The 17,843-nt window shown below is 41.1% G+C and overlaps 1 protein-coding gene across 1 annotated transcript; it reads left to right on the plus strand.

Moving 5' to 3' along the window:
- Positions 1–9,668: 9,668 nt before the first annotated feature.
- LOC113269474 (tripartite motif-containing protein 77-like) lies at positions 9,669–17,309 on the plus strand. The gene is made up of 6 exons (XM_048215797.1): positions 9,669–10,079; positions 10,760–10,855; positions 13,543–13,773; positions 14,480–14,502; positions 15,221–15,318; positions 16,816–17,309. The coding sequence occupies exons 1-6, from the start codon at positions 9,669–9,671 to the stop codon at positions 17,307–17,309; spliced, it is 1,353 nt and encodes a 450-aa protein (XP_048071754.1).
- Positions 17,310–17,843: the final 534 nt, after the last annotated feature.

Consider the following 17,843-nt stretch of genomic DNA (forward strand, 5'->3'; position numbering starts at 1 on the left):
CTGGTTTCTTATTCATTGATCTCTGCTCTAATCTTAATCAACTGCTTTATCGTGCATGGATTAGGCCTAATCTTCTATTCCTGTTCCAGCTTCTTGAGGTGAGAATATAAAAACTGCATTTTAGATTTTTCTATTCTTTTGAGGGAGCCTTGGAGGGCTATGTATTTTCCCCTTAGGACTGCCTTTGTAGTGTCCCTTAGGGTTTGGACCATTGTGTTTTCATTCTCGTTGGTCTCCATAAATTGTTTAAAATAATTTTTGATTTCCTGGTTTATCGAATCATTCTTGAGCAGTATGGTTCTCAGTTTCCAAGTGTTTGAGTTTCTTCCAAATTTTTCCTTGTGATTGAGTTCCAATTTCAATGCATTGTGGTCTGAGAATATGCAGGGAATGATTTCAATCTTTTGGTATCAGTCGAGACCTGTTTTGTGGCCCACCATGTGATCTATTCTGGAGAACGTTCCATGTGCATTCGAATAGAATGAGTATTCTTTTGTTCTGGGGTGTAGTGTTCTATATATATCTATGAAGTCCATCTGGTCTAGTATGGCATCCACGCTCTTGTTTCTTTGTTGCTTTTCTGCATAGGTGATCTGTCTATTGCTGCTAGTGGAGTGTTGAGGTCCCCTACTATTAACGTATTTTTATCTATTTGTCTCTTTATTCCGGTTAAGAGCTGTCTCGTGTATCTTGCTGCTCCCCTGTTAGGGGCGCAGATATTTATAATTGTCATATCCACTTGTTGGATACATCCTTTAAGAATAATATAGTGTCCTTCTGCACCTCTAACTATAGTCTTTAGTTTAAAATCCAATCTGTCTGATATGAGAATTGCTACCCCAGCTTTCTTTTGAGGTCCGTTGGCATGAAAAATGGTTTACCATCCCTTCACTTTCAGTCTGGATGTATCTTTAGGTTCAAAATGAGTCTCTTGTAGACAGCATATGGATGGGTCATGTCTTTTTATCCCACCTACAACTCTGTGGCATCTTATGGGAGCATTTAGGCTATTCACATTGAGACTGATTATTGAAAAATATGATTTTAATGATGTCATGTTGCCTGTAAAGTCTTTGTTTCTATAGATTGTAACTTTCTGTTCTGTATCACTCTTGGGGCCTTCTTACTTTTATGGAACCCCCCCTGGATATCTCCTGTAAGGCTGGTTTCGTGGTTACGAAATTGGTCAGTGACTGGTGATTCTGGCAGGTCCTTATCTCTCCATCAATTCTGAATGACAGCCTTGCTGGATAAAGGATCCTTGGCTGCATGTTTTTCTCTGAAAGAGCATTAAAAATGCCCCCCAACCCTTTCTCTCATTCCAGGTCTGTGTAGACAGGTCTGACGTAATCCTAATATTTTTGCCTTTGTACGTGAGAAATTTCCTTGCCCTGGCCAATTTCAATACTGTATTCTTGGATCTAATATTTGTGACTTGCACTATGACGTGACGTGACGTGGCGTAGGTTTGTCATGGTTGAATTTGGGAGGGGTCCTCTCTGCCTCTTGGACACGAATGCTTGTTTCCTTTGCTAGAATGGGGAAGTTTTCAGCTACAATTTGTTCAAATATCTCTTCTAAACCTCTCTCTTTCTCCACCCCCTCAGGGATGCCGATGATTCTGACATTGTAACATTTCATTGAGTCAGTAATCTCCCGTAACCTACATTCTTGAGATTGGATTTTTTTGAGCCAAGTTTCTGTTTTACCTTTCTCTTCTACCATCCCATCTTCCAATTCACTAATTCGTTCTTCTGCCTCATTTACCTGGCCGTCAGAACGTCTAGTTTTGACTGCATTTGATTCATAGCATTTTTAATTTCTGCCAGATTCGCTCTCATTTCCACCCTTAGAGATTCTATATTCTCATTAATATTTTCGTTAATACCTTTTTCAAGCCTACACATCATCTTGACCATTGTTACTCTGCACTCCATTTCTGACCTTTTGGTTATATCCATATCCATATCCATCAGTTCTGTGGCACAGGCCACAGACTTATTATCTTTTCTTGCTGGGGGGGATTTCTCCTTCTTGTCATTCTGATGAGGAGAGGTTACAGGGATACCCAGAGCCCAAATTATTGACCAGGACCCAGGCAGTGTGCACTTGTTTTTTAGGGATGTTAGGGATGTGGGCTTCTTGATTTTTCAGCCTGCCTTCTGGGGGAGGGGCCTGCCATGCTGGTACTCAGGCAACCCTGTTTGGGTAGAGTCTCCCTGTCCCCTGCGAGGGGGGATGGGTTGGGCACAATGTGAGCTGGTATTTCCGGGCTTTTGTTCTCTGGCAGCTTTCCCTGGCGGTTTTCTGTGACTGTACTGAGAGTCAGAGCAGCAATGGCCGTATCTTAGCGTCTGTCTCAGAACAGAGAGATTGCAGTCCACTCTCCACTGAACTCATCTGGCCTCTTTAACTCTGTTTCTGTTGGTGCTGCTAAAAACCCTGCAGCCGGCTTCCCAGCCCTCACTTCCAGGGCCGGCACGTCTCTGCTTTGTGTTTCTAACACCGCCAGCTACCAGCCACCCCTGCACGGGCTCCGGAGCCTGCTGTTTCAGTTTGGTTCACGGGCACTCTGGAGCACAGGTTTTTAGTCTGGTCGCTGGTGCACTCCTGAGCTCTTGGTCTCAGTCCGATTCCAGTGAGCACACTAGAGCGCCGGTTTTCAGTTTGGACGCGCACGCTTTCCCAGGTTCACAGTCTCCTGTTCTCTCGTGCGTGCCCGTCCACAAGTCCGGCTGCTCCCCAGTGCAGGTGGCTGTCGCTTCCCAGCGCCCGAGCGCAGAGGCTCCCTCCCCCTTCTGTTTCTCTTCCGATATCTGTGCGCAGATTCACGGCTCCCCGCTTTCTACCTCAATAATCAGTGCTGAAGATGTTCAGTTGTAGAGATCCAGATGTATCTTTCTGCGTCTCAGGCTGATTCCGTGGGTTTTCTGGATGGTCTGGTACCTATCCAGCTCAGCTCAGGGGACCAGCTGAAAAAGGGGACCCCTAATCCTCCACCATCTTAAGCGGCTTATCGATCTTCTTTGTTCTTTCAAAGAACCTGCTTCTAGTGTTGTTGATCTGCTCTACTGTGCTCCTGGTTTCTAATTCATTGATCTCTGCTCTAATCTTGATCAATTGCCTTCTCGTGCGTGGGTTAGGCCTGTTCTTCTGTTCCAACTCAGCTTCTTAAGGTGAGAAGATAAGGACTGCATTTTAGATGGTTCTATTCTTTTGAGTGAGGCTTGGATGGCTATGTATTTTCCCCTTAGGACCACCTTTGCAGACCGCCCATAGGTTTTGGACTGATGTGTTTTCATCATCATTGGTTTCCATAAATTGCTTAAATTCTTCTTTAATTTCCTGTTTTACCCAATCATTCTTAAGCAGGATAGTTCTTAGTTTCCAGGTGCTTGGGTTTCTTAAAAATGAGTTTCTTCTTCTTTCCTTGTGATTGAGTTCCAGTTTCAAAGCATTGTGGTCTGAGAATATGCAGGGAATAATCTCAGTCTTTTGGTATCTGTTGAGACCTGTTTTGTGACCCAGTATATGGTCTCTTCTAGAGGAAGTTCCATGTGCATTCAAAAAGAATGCGTATTCTGTTGTTCTGGGGTGTAGTGTTCTGTATATATCTATGAGGTCCATCTGGTCCAGGATGTCATTCAAAACTCTTGTTTCTTTGTTGATTTACTGCTTAGATGATCTGTCTATTGCTGAGAGCGGTGTTGAGGTCCCCTACTATTAACGTATTATTATCTATATGTCTCTTTATTCTGGTTAAGAGTTGGCTTGTGTATCGAGCTGCTCCCCTGTTGGGGGCATAGATATTTATAATTGTCATATCCTCCTGTTGGATACACCCTTTAAGAATAATATAGTGTCCTTCTGTATCTCTAAGTACAGTCTTTAGCTTAAAGTCTAATCTGTCTGATATGAGAATTGCTACCCCAGCTTTCCTTTGAGGTCCATCGGCATGGAAAATGGTTTTCTATCCCTTCACTTTCAGTCTGGATGTATCTTTAGGTTCAAAATGAGTCTCTTGTAGACAGCATATAGATGGATCATGTCTTTTTATCCCACCTGCAACCCTGTGGCATTTTATGGGAGCATTTAGGACATTCATGTTGAGAGTGATTATTAAGAGATATGATTTTAATGATGTCATGCTGCCTGTGAAGTCTCTGTTTGTTTAGGTTGTAAATTTCTGTTCCGTATCACTCTTGGGGTCTTTTTACTTTTATAGAGCACCCCTTAATATGTCTCATAGGGCTGGCTTGGTGGTCACGTATTCTTTCAGTTTCTGCGTGTCTTGGAAGGTCCTTGTCTCTCCATCCATTCTGAATGACAGCCTTGCTGGAAAAAGGATCCTTGGCTGCATGTTCTTCTCACTTAGTGCTCTGAATATGCCTTGCCAAGTTTACCTGGCTTGCCAGGTCTCTGTAGGTAGGCTGATGTTATTCTGATGTTCCTCCCTCTGTACGTGAGGATTCTCTCCCCCCGGCCTCTTTCAAGACTTTTTCCTTGGACCTAAGATTTGAGAATTGTACTATTATGTGACGTGGTGTTGGTCTGTTCTCATTGATCTTGGGAGGGGTCCTCTCTGCCTCTTGGTTGCGAAAGCTTGTTTCCTTCGCTAGATTAGGGAAGTTCCCTGGTAGAATTTGTTCAAATATCTCTTCTAGACCTCTCTCTTTCTCCACCCCCTCGGGGACGTGGGTGATTCTAACATGGGAAGGTTTAATTGAGTCAGTAATCTCCCATATTCTTATTTCTTGAAATTGGAGTTTTTTAAGCCATGTTCCCTCTTTGTTCTTCTTTTCTATCATCTCATCTTGCAACTCACTAATTCCTTCTTCTGCCTCATTTACCCTGGCCATCAGAGCATCCATTTTAGTCTGCATTTGATTCATAGCATTCTTAATTTCCACCAGATTAGCCCTCCTTTCCGCCCTTAGAGATTCTATATTCTTGTTAATATTTTTGTTAATTTTTTTTTCAAGCCTACACATCATCTTGACCATTGTTACTCTGAACTCCATTTCTGACAATTTGGTTATATCCATATCCATTCAGTTCTGTGGCACAGGCCACAGTCTCTGTTTCTTTTCTTTGTTGGGGGTGCCTCCTCCTTGTCATTTTGATGAAGTGTGGTTGCAGCAATGTACAGAGCCCAAATTATTGACCAGGACCCAAGCAAGGTGCACTTGTTCTATAAGGACCTTAGGGATGTGGGCTTCTTGACTCTTCAGCCTGCCTTCTGGGGGAGGGGCCTGCTGCACTGATACTCGGGCAACACTGTTTGGGTAGAATTGCCCTGTCCCCTGTTGGGGGGGGGTGGGAATAGGCACAGTGCAAATTGGTTTTTCTGGGCTTTTGTTCTCTGGTGGCTTTCCCTGGTGGCTTTCTGTGACTCTTCTGAGAGTCAGAGCAGCAGTGGCCAGTATCCTAGCCTCTGTCTCAGAAGAGAGAGATCACAGTCTGCTCTTCACTGAGCTCTCCTGGCCACTCCAACTCCATCTCTGTCAGTGTTGCTAAAAACTCCGCAGCATGCCGGGTTGTCCGTCCCACAGCCATTCTCCCAGTCCTCGCTTCCAGCACCAGCATGTCTCTGCTCTTTGTGCTTCTAACACCACCAGCCTCCCCCCAGTTCCCGTGCGCGCTCCCAAGCTCCTGGTTTCAGTCTGGTTTGAGTGTGCGCACTCCAGAGCTTTGGTTTTCAGTCTGGTCGTGCGTGTGCTCCCCAGCTCCCGGTTTCAGACTTGTTCGGGTGTGTGCTCAGAACTCCCAGTTTTAGTCTGGTTTCGCCACTGCTACCGGTCCTCAAGCCGGCCGGCTCCCCAACACAGGAGGCTACTGCTTCCCGGTACCCGAGGCTACTGCTTCCCGGTACCCTCCCCCTTCTGTTTATCTTCCAATATCTGCGCAGATTCACAGCTCCCTGCTTCATACCTCAATACCAAGTGCCGGAGATGTTTGTTTGTAGAGATCCACATGTATCTTCCTATGTCTCAGGCTGATTTTGTGGGTGTTTAGGATGGTCTGCTAGATATCCATCTCAATTCAGGGGACCATCAGTCTCACAGTGTTTCTAACTTTACCATTACTATTATATTTGTTATGGTGCTCTGTGATGACAGATTATGACTTGCTGAAAGCTTAGATGATGGTTAGCATTTTTCAGCAATGAAATAATCTTTTATTAAAATATACAAATTTTTTTAGACATAAAGCTATCGCACACTTAGAAGACTACAGTAGAAAGTAAATCTAACTTTTATAGCTGTGAGGGAACCAAAAAATTCATTTGACTCACTTTATTGCAATATTGGTTTTATGGCAGTTGTTCAGATCCTAACCTGCAATATCTCCAAGGCATTCCTGTAGACTTCCTTATGTAATTTTGTCCACCTTCAGTAATTCTATGCCTCTTTACATGTGATATCAAAACCTGATCATAGTCCTAATTCCTCTTTCCTATGTCTGGGGTCGTTGTTGTCATTTCACTTTTACATATGTCATAAACACATAGTACATTATGACTATCTTTGCTTTAAATAGTTATTATTAAAGAAAATATTATAATACCTCACATTTCGTCTTATTTATTTCATTTCTAGTGTCCTTCATTTCTTTCTGTAGATTCAAGTTTCCACCCAGCATGACATTCTTTTCTCTGAAGAAGTTTGTACAACTTTGTGCATGTATTTTTTGTACATTTTGATGGACTGATACCGATTCCCTTAGTTTTTCTTCCTTTAGAAAATTAAAATATCTCCTACCTTTGAAGGATGTTTTCAGTGGATATAGAATTGTGGCTTGACAGTTGTTTTTTTTTTTTTTTTCAACGCTTTAAAAATATCATCCATTGTCTTCCTGGTTGCACAGTTTCTGGCAAGGTTATTGGTATAATTCTTATCTTTATTCCTCTGTCTATAATCTCCCCCCTCCCCAATTACTGTGGCTGCCTTCAAGACTGTCTCCTTGTTATTGTTTTCATTCAGTTTGAATATGACTTGCCAAGGTGTTGGGGGTTTTGTTGGTTCATTTGTTTGTTTTGTATTTTTTTTCTGTTTGATATTTTCTGAACATCATGAATCCCCTTTTGGTATATATCACTAATTTCAGAGAACTTTCTAAAATTATTTCTTCAGATGTTTCCTCTGCCCTGTTCTCTTTGTTTTCTTTCTGGGAATCCAATTATGCATATGTCATATCATTTAATGTTGCCTTATCGCTCTTTGATGCTCTATTCTGTTTTTATTTTCCACTCTTTGTCCTCTTTGTGTTTGGATTGCGTGTTTTGTATTGACCTATTTTTGTGGTCACTGACTTTCCTTGGCTGTATCACATGTACTATGAAGCCCAACAATGACATTTTCTGTAGACTCTGTTTCTAGTTATCTGGGTCTGTCCTACAGTTTTCATCTCTCCTGAAATGACACATGTATCTTGCATGTTTTTGACATTTTTTATCAAAGCCTTTAATATACTAATCACAGCTATTCTAAAGTCCTTGTCTGAAAGCTCTAACATTTGTTTTGTTTCTAAGTCTGGCTGTGATGAGTACTTTGTCAGTTCGGGTTGGTTTTTTTTTTTAATGCCTTTTGATATGCCTTATCGTTTTTTGTTGACTCCCTGACATTTTATATGACAATAGATACTGCACTATGATAAGTAGATACTAACTGTCCTTTTCATGTTTCTTGGTAAGCACACACTTTCTTCTGTTAGGCCTTTACTATGGGGATTTGTGTTAATCCAGTCAGGATTTGACATGGGTTTCTTATTGCTCTGGTTACCAAAGTTAGAGTATGTTAATGTTATGGGTTCCAGAGACTTCCAATACCTCTGCTAGAGGTTTTCTCTACCTCACACAGTTAGCAAGTTGGGCTTGATAACTTTTTGTTGTAAATTCTTTCTTGCACTCCTCACTGTGGGCTATTTAAAGGCAACTCTGGCCTCTACCCACTAGATGCCAATAATATCCCTCAAATTGTGACAACCAAAATTGTCTCTATATTTAGAGTACCAAATTTCCCTGGTTGACTCTGGGTAGCCCTCAGTTGAGAAGCACTACTTTAAAGATATTGGCTCTGGATCCTCTCTTTGTGCCGCTTTCCAAAGAGACTCTATCTCTTTCATCTCTCCATCTGTATTGCCTTCTACATCTATGATCCTAAGGTGCCTTTGCACACTTATTTTCGGTCACGTTTGGTTTTTTAGTGGCTAATTAAAACGACTTTATCTTCATACCAACATACATGGCGTGTAGTAGAATCTGCTCTAGATAAACATGCACAGGTCCTTTTTCCTCTGTAAAGTGTACCTGCCTCTATGCAGAATCTATCTTAGTTGTTTGACTTGCTACCTCAATTCTCTAATGGTTTCAACACACGTCATTAATGTTTAGTTTGTCTAGCATTTTTCTTGCAGTAGGGGGGCAGCAACAATCTTTCCAGCTTTCCACATTTCTGAACTGAAATGGGAAGACCCCATTATCTTTATCATGTCCCTACATATCCCCCAAATATCCTTATTGGCTGTTAATTTTTTTCAGTCTGGGGGTGGGTCAAGGATGGCCCATTCTGGTGAATTTTCATACTTTACTCACCTATCATGTATAATCATTTCAAACCATTTTCTCCTAAGAAGCTAGGATTATCTGAATAGCCCAGGATTATTGTTTCACATAATATCTCCTAAATGTATTTGTCTAACATTCCTTCATGTTTACTTGCCAATTAAATGTTTCTGGGAGGGATGCTACAGATGTGCTGTTTTGTCCTTAAGTGGTCTACATCTATGAATGTATGAGATCCATGGCCACAGTTTGGTTACTTGGTTAATGTGTCAGCCAAATAATTGCCTTGTAAAGGTACTTTTTTCTCTTTCACATTTAGGAACCAGTATGTGGGGTACAACTTTGTTGGTATATGAATACTCTCTTCCCAAAAGTTTTTATCTTAGTTATTTTAGCATCTATTGATGATTATTGCTTGATTCAGTTAGTGTGACGGTGTCTTTTAAAGTGGTTATTTTCTACCTTTTCTTTTAGGTCTCTCCAGGAAAGGTAAGTCATGTTTAGTGGCATTCTTGCAAATCTAGAAGGTTTTTCCCATCCCCTTGTTAGCCTCAGAGTATTGGCTACTATCCTGAGGCTTTGAGATCATAAAATAGCTATGCAAATGGGCACTGTATCCAAGTAATGTCCAGAAATAACAACAACAACAACAACAACAACAAACACAAAACAGATTTCTCTTCCATCTTTCTTCTACAGCAAGAAATATTTTTATAGACTCTCCTAGGAGTCTTTGTTTCTTATTCCACTGGTCAGAATTGGAGAACATACCTTATGCTAGCCAATCAGAGAGAGGAAAAGAAAGGAAAGCTGTGATAATTTTGGATCAAATACGGCCCCCTGCTTATGGCTAGGGGTGAGCCAGAACCTCTGATGTAGAAAAGACAACATGGTTGACAAATCCTGAATTTCTAATGGGAACTGAGAAGCAGGGCTACAGGGCATGGCTGGAATACAACCATGCCAGGCTATCAGTCTGGAGGACTCTCCTTCTGCCTCACCATCTTATTCCCAGCACCACCTATGCTACTATTGTGCATGTGTGTATTAATGAGAGATGGCTTAACTCAATTCACTTTCCTTTTCCTTTTATTTCCTCAGAAACATGGATTCTACTTTTGTGCAGAATGTCCCCAGTGAGCTTATCTGCTACATCTGCAAGGACTATTTCACAGACCCTCTCACCCTTAGCTGTGGGCACAACTTTTGCACTCCTTGTCTCTGCCTCTTGTGGGACGATGCTCAGCATCCTACTCGCTGCCCTGTGTGCAGGGCAGTATCTCCACAAATAGACTTCGAAAGCATTATTTTTGCTGTGAAACAAGTTCATGCTTCCAAAGAATCAGTTGCCTGCCAGTTACCAAACTCTGCCAAGCGAGTCTGTAGGATACACCTAGTAGTAAAGGACCTCTTCTGTCCAAGTGACAAGAGCCTGCTGTGTTTGCACTGCTCCAATTCCCAAAGGCATGCCACTCACAGACACTCACCAATATTGCAGGCTGCTGAGCAGTGCAGGGTAAGTACTGCCACTGTGAAATGTGGAAGACTCTGTGTCTTATCAGGCAATGAGTAAAGTTGATTTTTATTTTTCTTCTCTTATGCTTCAAGCAAATAGAATTTCAGAATACCATGTGCCAAGGCACTGTTCTGAAAACTAGGGATACAACACTGAAGAAACTAGACAAACATCTTTGCTCCCCTAAAGTTTAAATTCTTTTGGGCTGAGGGAGAGGAATGATGATGAGTTGAGGAGGGTGTCAGTATTTCAGTGTAACTAGCAGGGTGGGAAATCTCTAGAGGCAGGGACAGTCATTGGCTACTTCTACCATGATGACAATGAGCATCTTCTAGTCATAGCAGATTTAGAAACAATGTATTCTAATCATGCCATAGAAAAAGTGAAGGCCATCATTTCAAAATTATATATGAATCAAGATTCACTTCTGAAAATTGTCCATGTTACATGTAATGTAAGTACTAGATTCCTCAGATAATCGATTGCATTTTCCAAATTTAGGAACTCCATTTTGGGTCAATCTCCCAGAGTTGACTATTAGTGTTCCCAGGAAAAACCATTGACGTATCTGCTTTCTTTACTTTTTATTTTTCTCATGTCTATCCCCTTATCACTTTTCAGGGTATCTGAAATATGCTGTATTTGGTTTTCTAGTGCTCAAATTTGTAGTTCTTTTACAGGAGAAACTTCTGATGCAAATGAAGTCTATTTGGAAAAGCAGACAGAGAAATCAGAAAAATCTAAACAAAGAGTACAACTTATTTAGAGTATGGCAGGTAAGCGGTAGGCCCTGTTTCCCTTGGAGCCATCTTGGGGCAGATACCATGGTAACTGACAGTGGAAGAATTTAAATTAAATCATAATGTACCCTGAGCAGGTAACAGAAAAAGAGCTACATATGTTTCTCTACAGGAAAACATCACCTTCAGTGCAGGATTTCACACTGAGCCCATCATGTAACTAAAAGACTTTTCCTGATTTTTCTGGATAAAGCAATATCTACCACTAATACATCATCAGGGATAAGAAACTGCACTATCCCATGACAGAATGCAGTGATCACGGGGATGGAGGTAAATACAGAGTTCTGTAGGAACTTAGCAAACTTTGAATGTTAAGAAAAGCTTCTCAAACAAGTAAAACTGAATGTGATGCTTGTATGTTAGTAGAATTTGTAATTTCCTGGGTATTGATGGCAGAGAGATCTGAGGGACAAGAAAAGTAAAGATGAGACAAACCAGACAACCCATGAAATTGTTCAAGACCTGCTCGCTGCTCCTACTGATTAGTGCATGGGGTACGAGGCAGATGGTGATTAGAGGTGTGGCTAGAAATGTCATTATGCCCAGGTCAAGAATACAAATGCCTAGCTATGGATTTTGGATTGTGTCATTTGTTGATTCATGAAGAGGAACTGAAAACCTGAATCTGAAGATGAAAACTACACCTTTCTTTTCAAAGAACTGGAGCAATACTGAAGGAGACATATAAAAAGATAATATTAGAGAATAAAAAGTCATTAAACAGTTATCTGTGCATGGTGCTATGAAAATGCCAAAGGGGAAGAAGAACATTATGTTGATCATTTAGGATGGATTTCTTTTATTTTTTTAAAGATTTATTTATTTTAGAGAGAGAGAGAGCACGGGGGCAGGGTTGGGGAGTGGTAGGGAAGGGCAGAGGGAGAGAGAGAATCTCAAGCAGACTTCATGCTGAGCACACAGCCTGAGACAGGGCTTGATCTCATAACTCTGAGATCATGACCTGAGCCAAAATCAAGAGTCCCACACTCAACTGACTGAGCCACCCAAGAACCCCTAGGGTGGATTTCTAATGAATCATTCATTCATATGAGGACCTGTGATGTGCTGCTCACTGTTCTAGGCCAACAAAAAGATGCAGGAATGGGTAAAAAGAGAAACAAATCACTGACCCCAGGAGTTTATAATCAGTAAAAGAACTTGATCCAGATATTTAAGAAGTAAAATTTATGATATATCACATTTATGAAGTGCTTGGGTAAAATGAAAGCAGAAAATGGATATAAAGAGTGCAGGCTTGGGGAACGTATGCTGGTGATGGAAGACTCATGGCCAAGGTTATATCTGGGCAGAGATCTGAAGGAGCTGGTCAGGGGTGGGGGAGATGGGGGATGAGCACCTCTCTGAGAACACAGCTTTCTGGAGCAGGAGACAGAAAGGATTAGTAACAGAAATGAGTAGGAAATAATGTCAAATGTGGAAAGAGGGTGCAGTAGTATAAGGATGAATCATATCATTTGGATTTAGTAAAAATCGGCCCTTGGCATGTTGGAATGTGTAGTTCAGGAAAGAGTGGGGAACAGAAGCAAGGAGTCATTGCTTGGATGAATAACTGAAAATTTCACCCATGGGTACAGTGAGTTTGATCACATTTGGTCAATAAGTCTGGCTTTTATGGCAATAAAAGTGCTAGCATAGAAGATAGATAAAAATAATTTTAACAAGGATGTTTAGTGTTGGTATTTCCAAAATAATTTGGTAACTCTGCATATGTTTAAAGGCTGTGTGAAAAGAAGGCGAGAGAGTGAGAAAAAGTGGCTGAATGAGTGAACTGGAGACAGACCCACAGAACAAGGGGGACAGAGACACGGAGATGTAGGAGACAGAGGAGAGGCAAGAACAAGTATGTAGGGTTGTAATCTAGATGATAATGTCTCTAAGGAGACAAGACAGGGTGGACCAGTCAAGAGGAGGTAGGTGTGGTCCTGAGGCAGGCAGAGCCAGGCTCTGGTGAAACAAGAGTGTTTTGGAAATGAAAGTAATTTAGAAAGATCGTGTGTGATGTCCTCTGTTTGCCTGAGGAAGTCAATTGTTGCTTTTTGCTGAGAGCAGATAGTCAGTTTATGAGTATGAGCACTGAAAAAAAGGGATTATGATTTTGATATTATGAATTATATGGAACAATAAAAAATTGATCTTAAATTTCTATTTTACATGAAAATGTGGAAGTCTGAGGGTAAGTAGCTGGAAGCACTTCTATGATCTGAGTATTTGCTCCAGACCATAATTTGTATGTTCAAATTCTAGCCCCCAAGGTGATGTTAATAGGAGTGGGGGCTTTGAGTGGTGATTAGGTCATGAAGCCAGAGTCCTCAGGAATGGGGCGAGTGTCCTTCTAAAAGAGATCCTGGAAATGTCCCTTGCTCCATCTGCCATTTGAGGATACAATGAAAAGATGGCTATGTAGGAAGTGGGCTCTCACCAGACACCACACCTGCCAGCACCAATCGTAGACTTCCCAGCATATAGAATGGTGAGAAATTACTTTCTATGTTTATTTCCTACCCGGTCTATGGCGTTTTTGTTAAAGCAGTCCAAACAGACTAAGATAAGAACACTGTACATAGCACACAGACCAAAGATAATGAAAGAAGAATAAAACCATCCAGATATACGACCTAATTAAACCAATGTCATTTCAGGGTTTTGTAAATCTACGGATGATGATGATCAGGGCTGAATATCCCAAGGTATACCAGTATCTCCACGAAGAAAAGCAAAAACATTTAGAGAGCCTGGCAGTTGAAGGCAAGATAATTTTTAATCAGCTCTGGAGAAATGTAGCTAGAATGTGTCATATGGGGAAACTCCTGAGAAAGATGTATGAGGAGCTAAAGGAAATGTGCTGCAAAACAGATGTGGACCTGTTCCAGGTAAGGACGGAGGAAAGATATCAGGATGTTGAATACCAGCCTGCTCAGAAATCATTTAGGTCCACTGAAGTCTGTATCTTCTTGGACCTCCATTATTTTCCTGTTTCCAGGAAAATTCTGCCTCCTTTAACTTCGTGATGGCAGGCTTTGCTCCTCCACTTTAACCTCGAAGCTCAGGGTCACATTCACCTTATACAGAAGGAAAACTATGTAGAAAATTTCATGGAACAGATCCAGGGAAAAAAAAGTCCTTCTCAATTCTTCTACTAAGATTTCAGTTTCTAACCAACTGCAACAGAGCAGCTTATGAATAGATCATTCAATTCTGTATCTGGACTTGTCAATACACAGAAATGTGGGATGTATCCATTCTTTCTATTTTGAAATTGTAGATTTGGAGCCCATGCATCCTCATAAGAACTTTGGGGAAACCTCTGTGAATCTCACCGTAGATTAGAACAAACACAGCCAACTGTTTCTTCTAAGAACATCTTCTGTTTTAAATTTTATCATGATCATGACTTTATCAACTGTATGCAAATGTAAGACCGAGTTTCATCTTTATAAGGATAAGTAAAAGAGCAAATTGTTTTACCCAAGAAAGAAAAGTGTAGATACAGAATTTTCCAGTCCAGTCTCATAGTCTCAAACTAGAGTAAACGTATCTTGAGCTCAAAGCTAAGCCTTCCACTCTTTGTCTTCACAGGATTTGGGAGACATCGTGAAAAGGTAAGTTTGCCCCTCTATTCAAGTTGGTTTATGGTGACAGTGGTCAGGCTATTTCTGCTGAGATGGACACACACCTTTTTGTGACAAGTTTCTTTCTGTCTGCATTTAGAAATAAATGCAGTCTTATCTAAACACTTCTAGGTTTTATATAGACCACCCTTTCATAAAAGTGGGGGTTGGGAAAGATGTGGTTTTGGCTGCAAGGCTTAAAGCAGAAGTTGCCAAAAGACAATTATTTTTCCTGTCTCTAATTTTCAAAATCCTAATTATTTGAGGATTATTCCAGGTCTTCTATAGGAAGGCAAATAAGATCAGAGGGGCAGAAGGTAGAAGGATGGTGGGAAGAGGGGACAGGGAAAGTCCCCAGGAAAAAGCATCCTAGAGAGCTTAGGCTCCATATGTACCAGGCAGCAAGTTCCAAAATTTTGGCACCTATTGGATTTCGAGAACTAAAAGAGAGCGGCCATGTGGCTCCCCTAGGGAAGGCGAAGGTAGAAAAGAGATACAATTGTGAGTGAAGTGACATATCTTACTGAGATTGAAGTGGTAAGAGCAGGGTAGCTAATTATAAAATACAAGAACAACTGCAGTATTCCTCGATTTGTGGAGTTGAATTCATACCATTTGCACCTAACTGAGAGGATTCTGATGGAGCAACTTCAAGGGATTGCTTATGATACCTCTGGACATGTTAGTAAGTGGCTCTTCTTCTTTGCAGGAGTCAGTTAATGCAGCTGCACATTCCCCAGCCTGTGAACCCTCAGCTGAGCTCATGGACCATCACAGGGATGTCTGAAAGGCTTAACAACTTCCGAGGTGAGAAGGGGCACCCTGGTGAGACCTCACTATTTCCTCCAGGAGGAGATACACCTGGAGGACTTCTCCTCATTGCTCTATCAGTCTTTTCAGAGAACAGGGAAGTGGGTAAATATGAATACCCTTATAACTAACCGTATTTTATTGTTAGTTAACAAGTAAAAGCTATCTGAAGTCAGTCAAAAGCAATTGAATATGACAATTTTCTTATGATAATTTGCAGTGAGTTTAAAACAATGAAAGCACATGGCATTAAAACTACACATTAATTCAGTGTCTTTCAACCTGTAGTTGTTAACTATGGTTATATGTGGTTGTTCAGATTCTTAGATGCACCCTTAGTTGTTATTTAAATATTTATTTAAAAATTTAAAGACTGTATTTGAAACATCACAAGATTTAAAAAAGGGATAAAAGTATATTTATAAACAATAGGTACAACCAGAAAACAAATGGAACATATGATTTGTGTGTGGAGGGACAGATGTAGGTGGTGAGCCTGGCAGACAGGAGAAGCAGACCTGGGATGGGATAGGTTGGATTCGGATTCCATGGTGTATGAGTTAGAAATTCAGAGAGAGCGGCGCCTGGGTGGCTCAGTTGTTAAGCATCTGCCTTCAGCTCAGGTCATGATCCCAGGGTCCTGGGATCGAGCCCCGCTTCAGGCTCCCTGCTCAGCAGGAAGCCGGCTTCTCCTTCTCCCATTCCCCCTGCTTCTGTTCCCTCTCTCGCTGTCTCTCTCTGTCAAAGAAATAAATAAAATCATTTAAAAAAAAGGAGAAGAAATTCAGAGAGAAGAAAACACTTCTTAAGAAAAAAAAGAAGGCAAATATGGATTTTCAGTTTATTTTATCTTTGCTTGTTCACATGTTTGAGCAAGGTGATCACTATTTAGGACTAACAAGAATAACAATATCATATTTTAAAGTGATATGTAATATATTTATTACTGTTATTATATTTATCTTATTTTGTGCTAGTTGATTAATGAGAAGACTTAAGCAAGTGAAGGGCCATATTGGTATTTACTTGACATGTATGAGCAGGCTCCTAAGTTTTCAATGAGCTAGTGAAAATAAAGCCAGAGGCTGACATCCTACATGTTTCTGTATTCTCAAAATTGCCTTTCATCTAGTTCTATGAATAGACATTTACTTGCTCTGTAAATAGGCAAGAAGCCCTTGCTGATGTCTCTGGATTTCCAGTGACACACTCTGTATAGTCACTTGTGATAAAGGAGTGTTCTGGAGCAGTTAGTATGGACTCTGTCATGAAAGCTAACTGTTACGTGTTCCAGAATTTTATGAGGAATTACTAAATGGTAAGTACCTTGAAACTGGCCATGGTGGGTTGGGAGTGTTCTCAAGAAACAAAACAAACTAGTTTTGTTTGGTTTTAGAGATGTGCTTGTTTGGCATTTGCCAGAAGGCTACTGCACTTGTCCGACAGAACTTTTAAATTCTGTTCTTTGACTTCGTTGTTTTCTTTTTGCTGAAGTGTATCTTACATTGGACCATAACATAAGCAATTATCGTGTGGCTCTGTTTGAAGACCTGAGACATTTGCAATGCGGTCCCGACCATCAAGACATGCCTCACAGTCCAGCAAGTCCACAGTACATGCCTTTGTGGGGAGCTCAGACCTTCACCTCTGGCAAACATTACTGGGAGGTAGATGTGGGAAACTCTCATAACTGGATTATAGGACTTTGCAAGGAAACCTGGATAAATCGCAATGATATGCTGCTCAACTCTGAGGGTATCTTTCTACTTCTGTGCATCCAAGTGGACGACATCTGCCACCTCTTCTCTGCCTCCCCACCATTGCGCCACTATATCCAAAGACCCCAGGGCTGGATAGGGGTGTTTCTAGATTATGAATGTGGTATAGTAAGCTTTGTTAATGTTGCCCAAAGCTCCCTCATTTGTAATTTCCTCTCATGCTCCTTTTCTTGCCCTCTCAGACCCTTCATTTGCCATGGACCCAAATGATCAGGAACAGCTCACAAACCTGACCAAGGTCTTGGGAATTTTAATAGTTGGGGAGGGTCCTATCCTGGTGACTTCTTGAATGGGAAAAATCATTTATACCTCATGGACTTGAACTTCACCTTGCCTTCAGGAGATATATTTATATTGTTTTTTTTTAAAGTGGTGACAATGTGAAGGATGCACATTTGTCTTTTCTATCTTATTTAAATAAAAGTAATCTATATTGTGTGGGATATGTGCTCTTTTCATTTGCTATCTGAGCTTCCTAGAGGTGAAAGAATGCATGGGTGTGGAAGCTAGCTAAATGGATGAATGCAAAGCACAGAGAATTCTCCTTCCAGACAGTTCTCATCAAAAACCCAGTGTCACTATGGAATAATCTTCTTCCTCCATTTATCTGGCTAAGTCCCTCCTCCAACAGCTCTCCCTCTACTGGATTAGATTAGGTCGCATTGTAACAAGACCTCAAGAACAGCTTATTCCCTTCCCTTTGTAAAACTCACAACAGAATTCAGCTCTTTTCTAGTTTGCAAA

Source organism: Ursus arctos, unplaced genomic scaffold (assembly GCF_023065955.2).
Source record: "Ursus arctos isolate Adak ecotype North America unplaced genomic scaffold, UrsArc2.0 scaffold_73, whole genome shotgun sequence".
Taxonomy (NCBI): Eukaryota; Metazoa; Chordata; class Mammalia; order Carnivora; family Ursidae; genus Ursus; species Ursus arctos.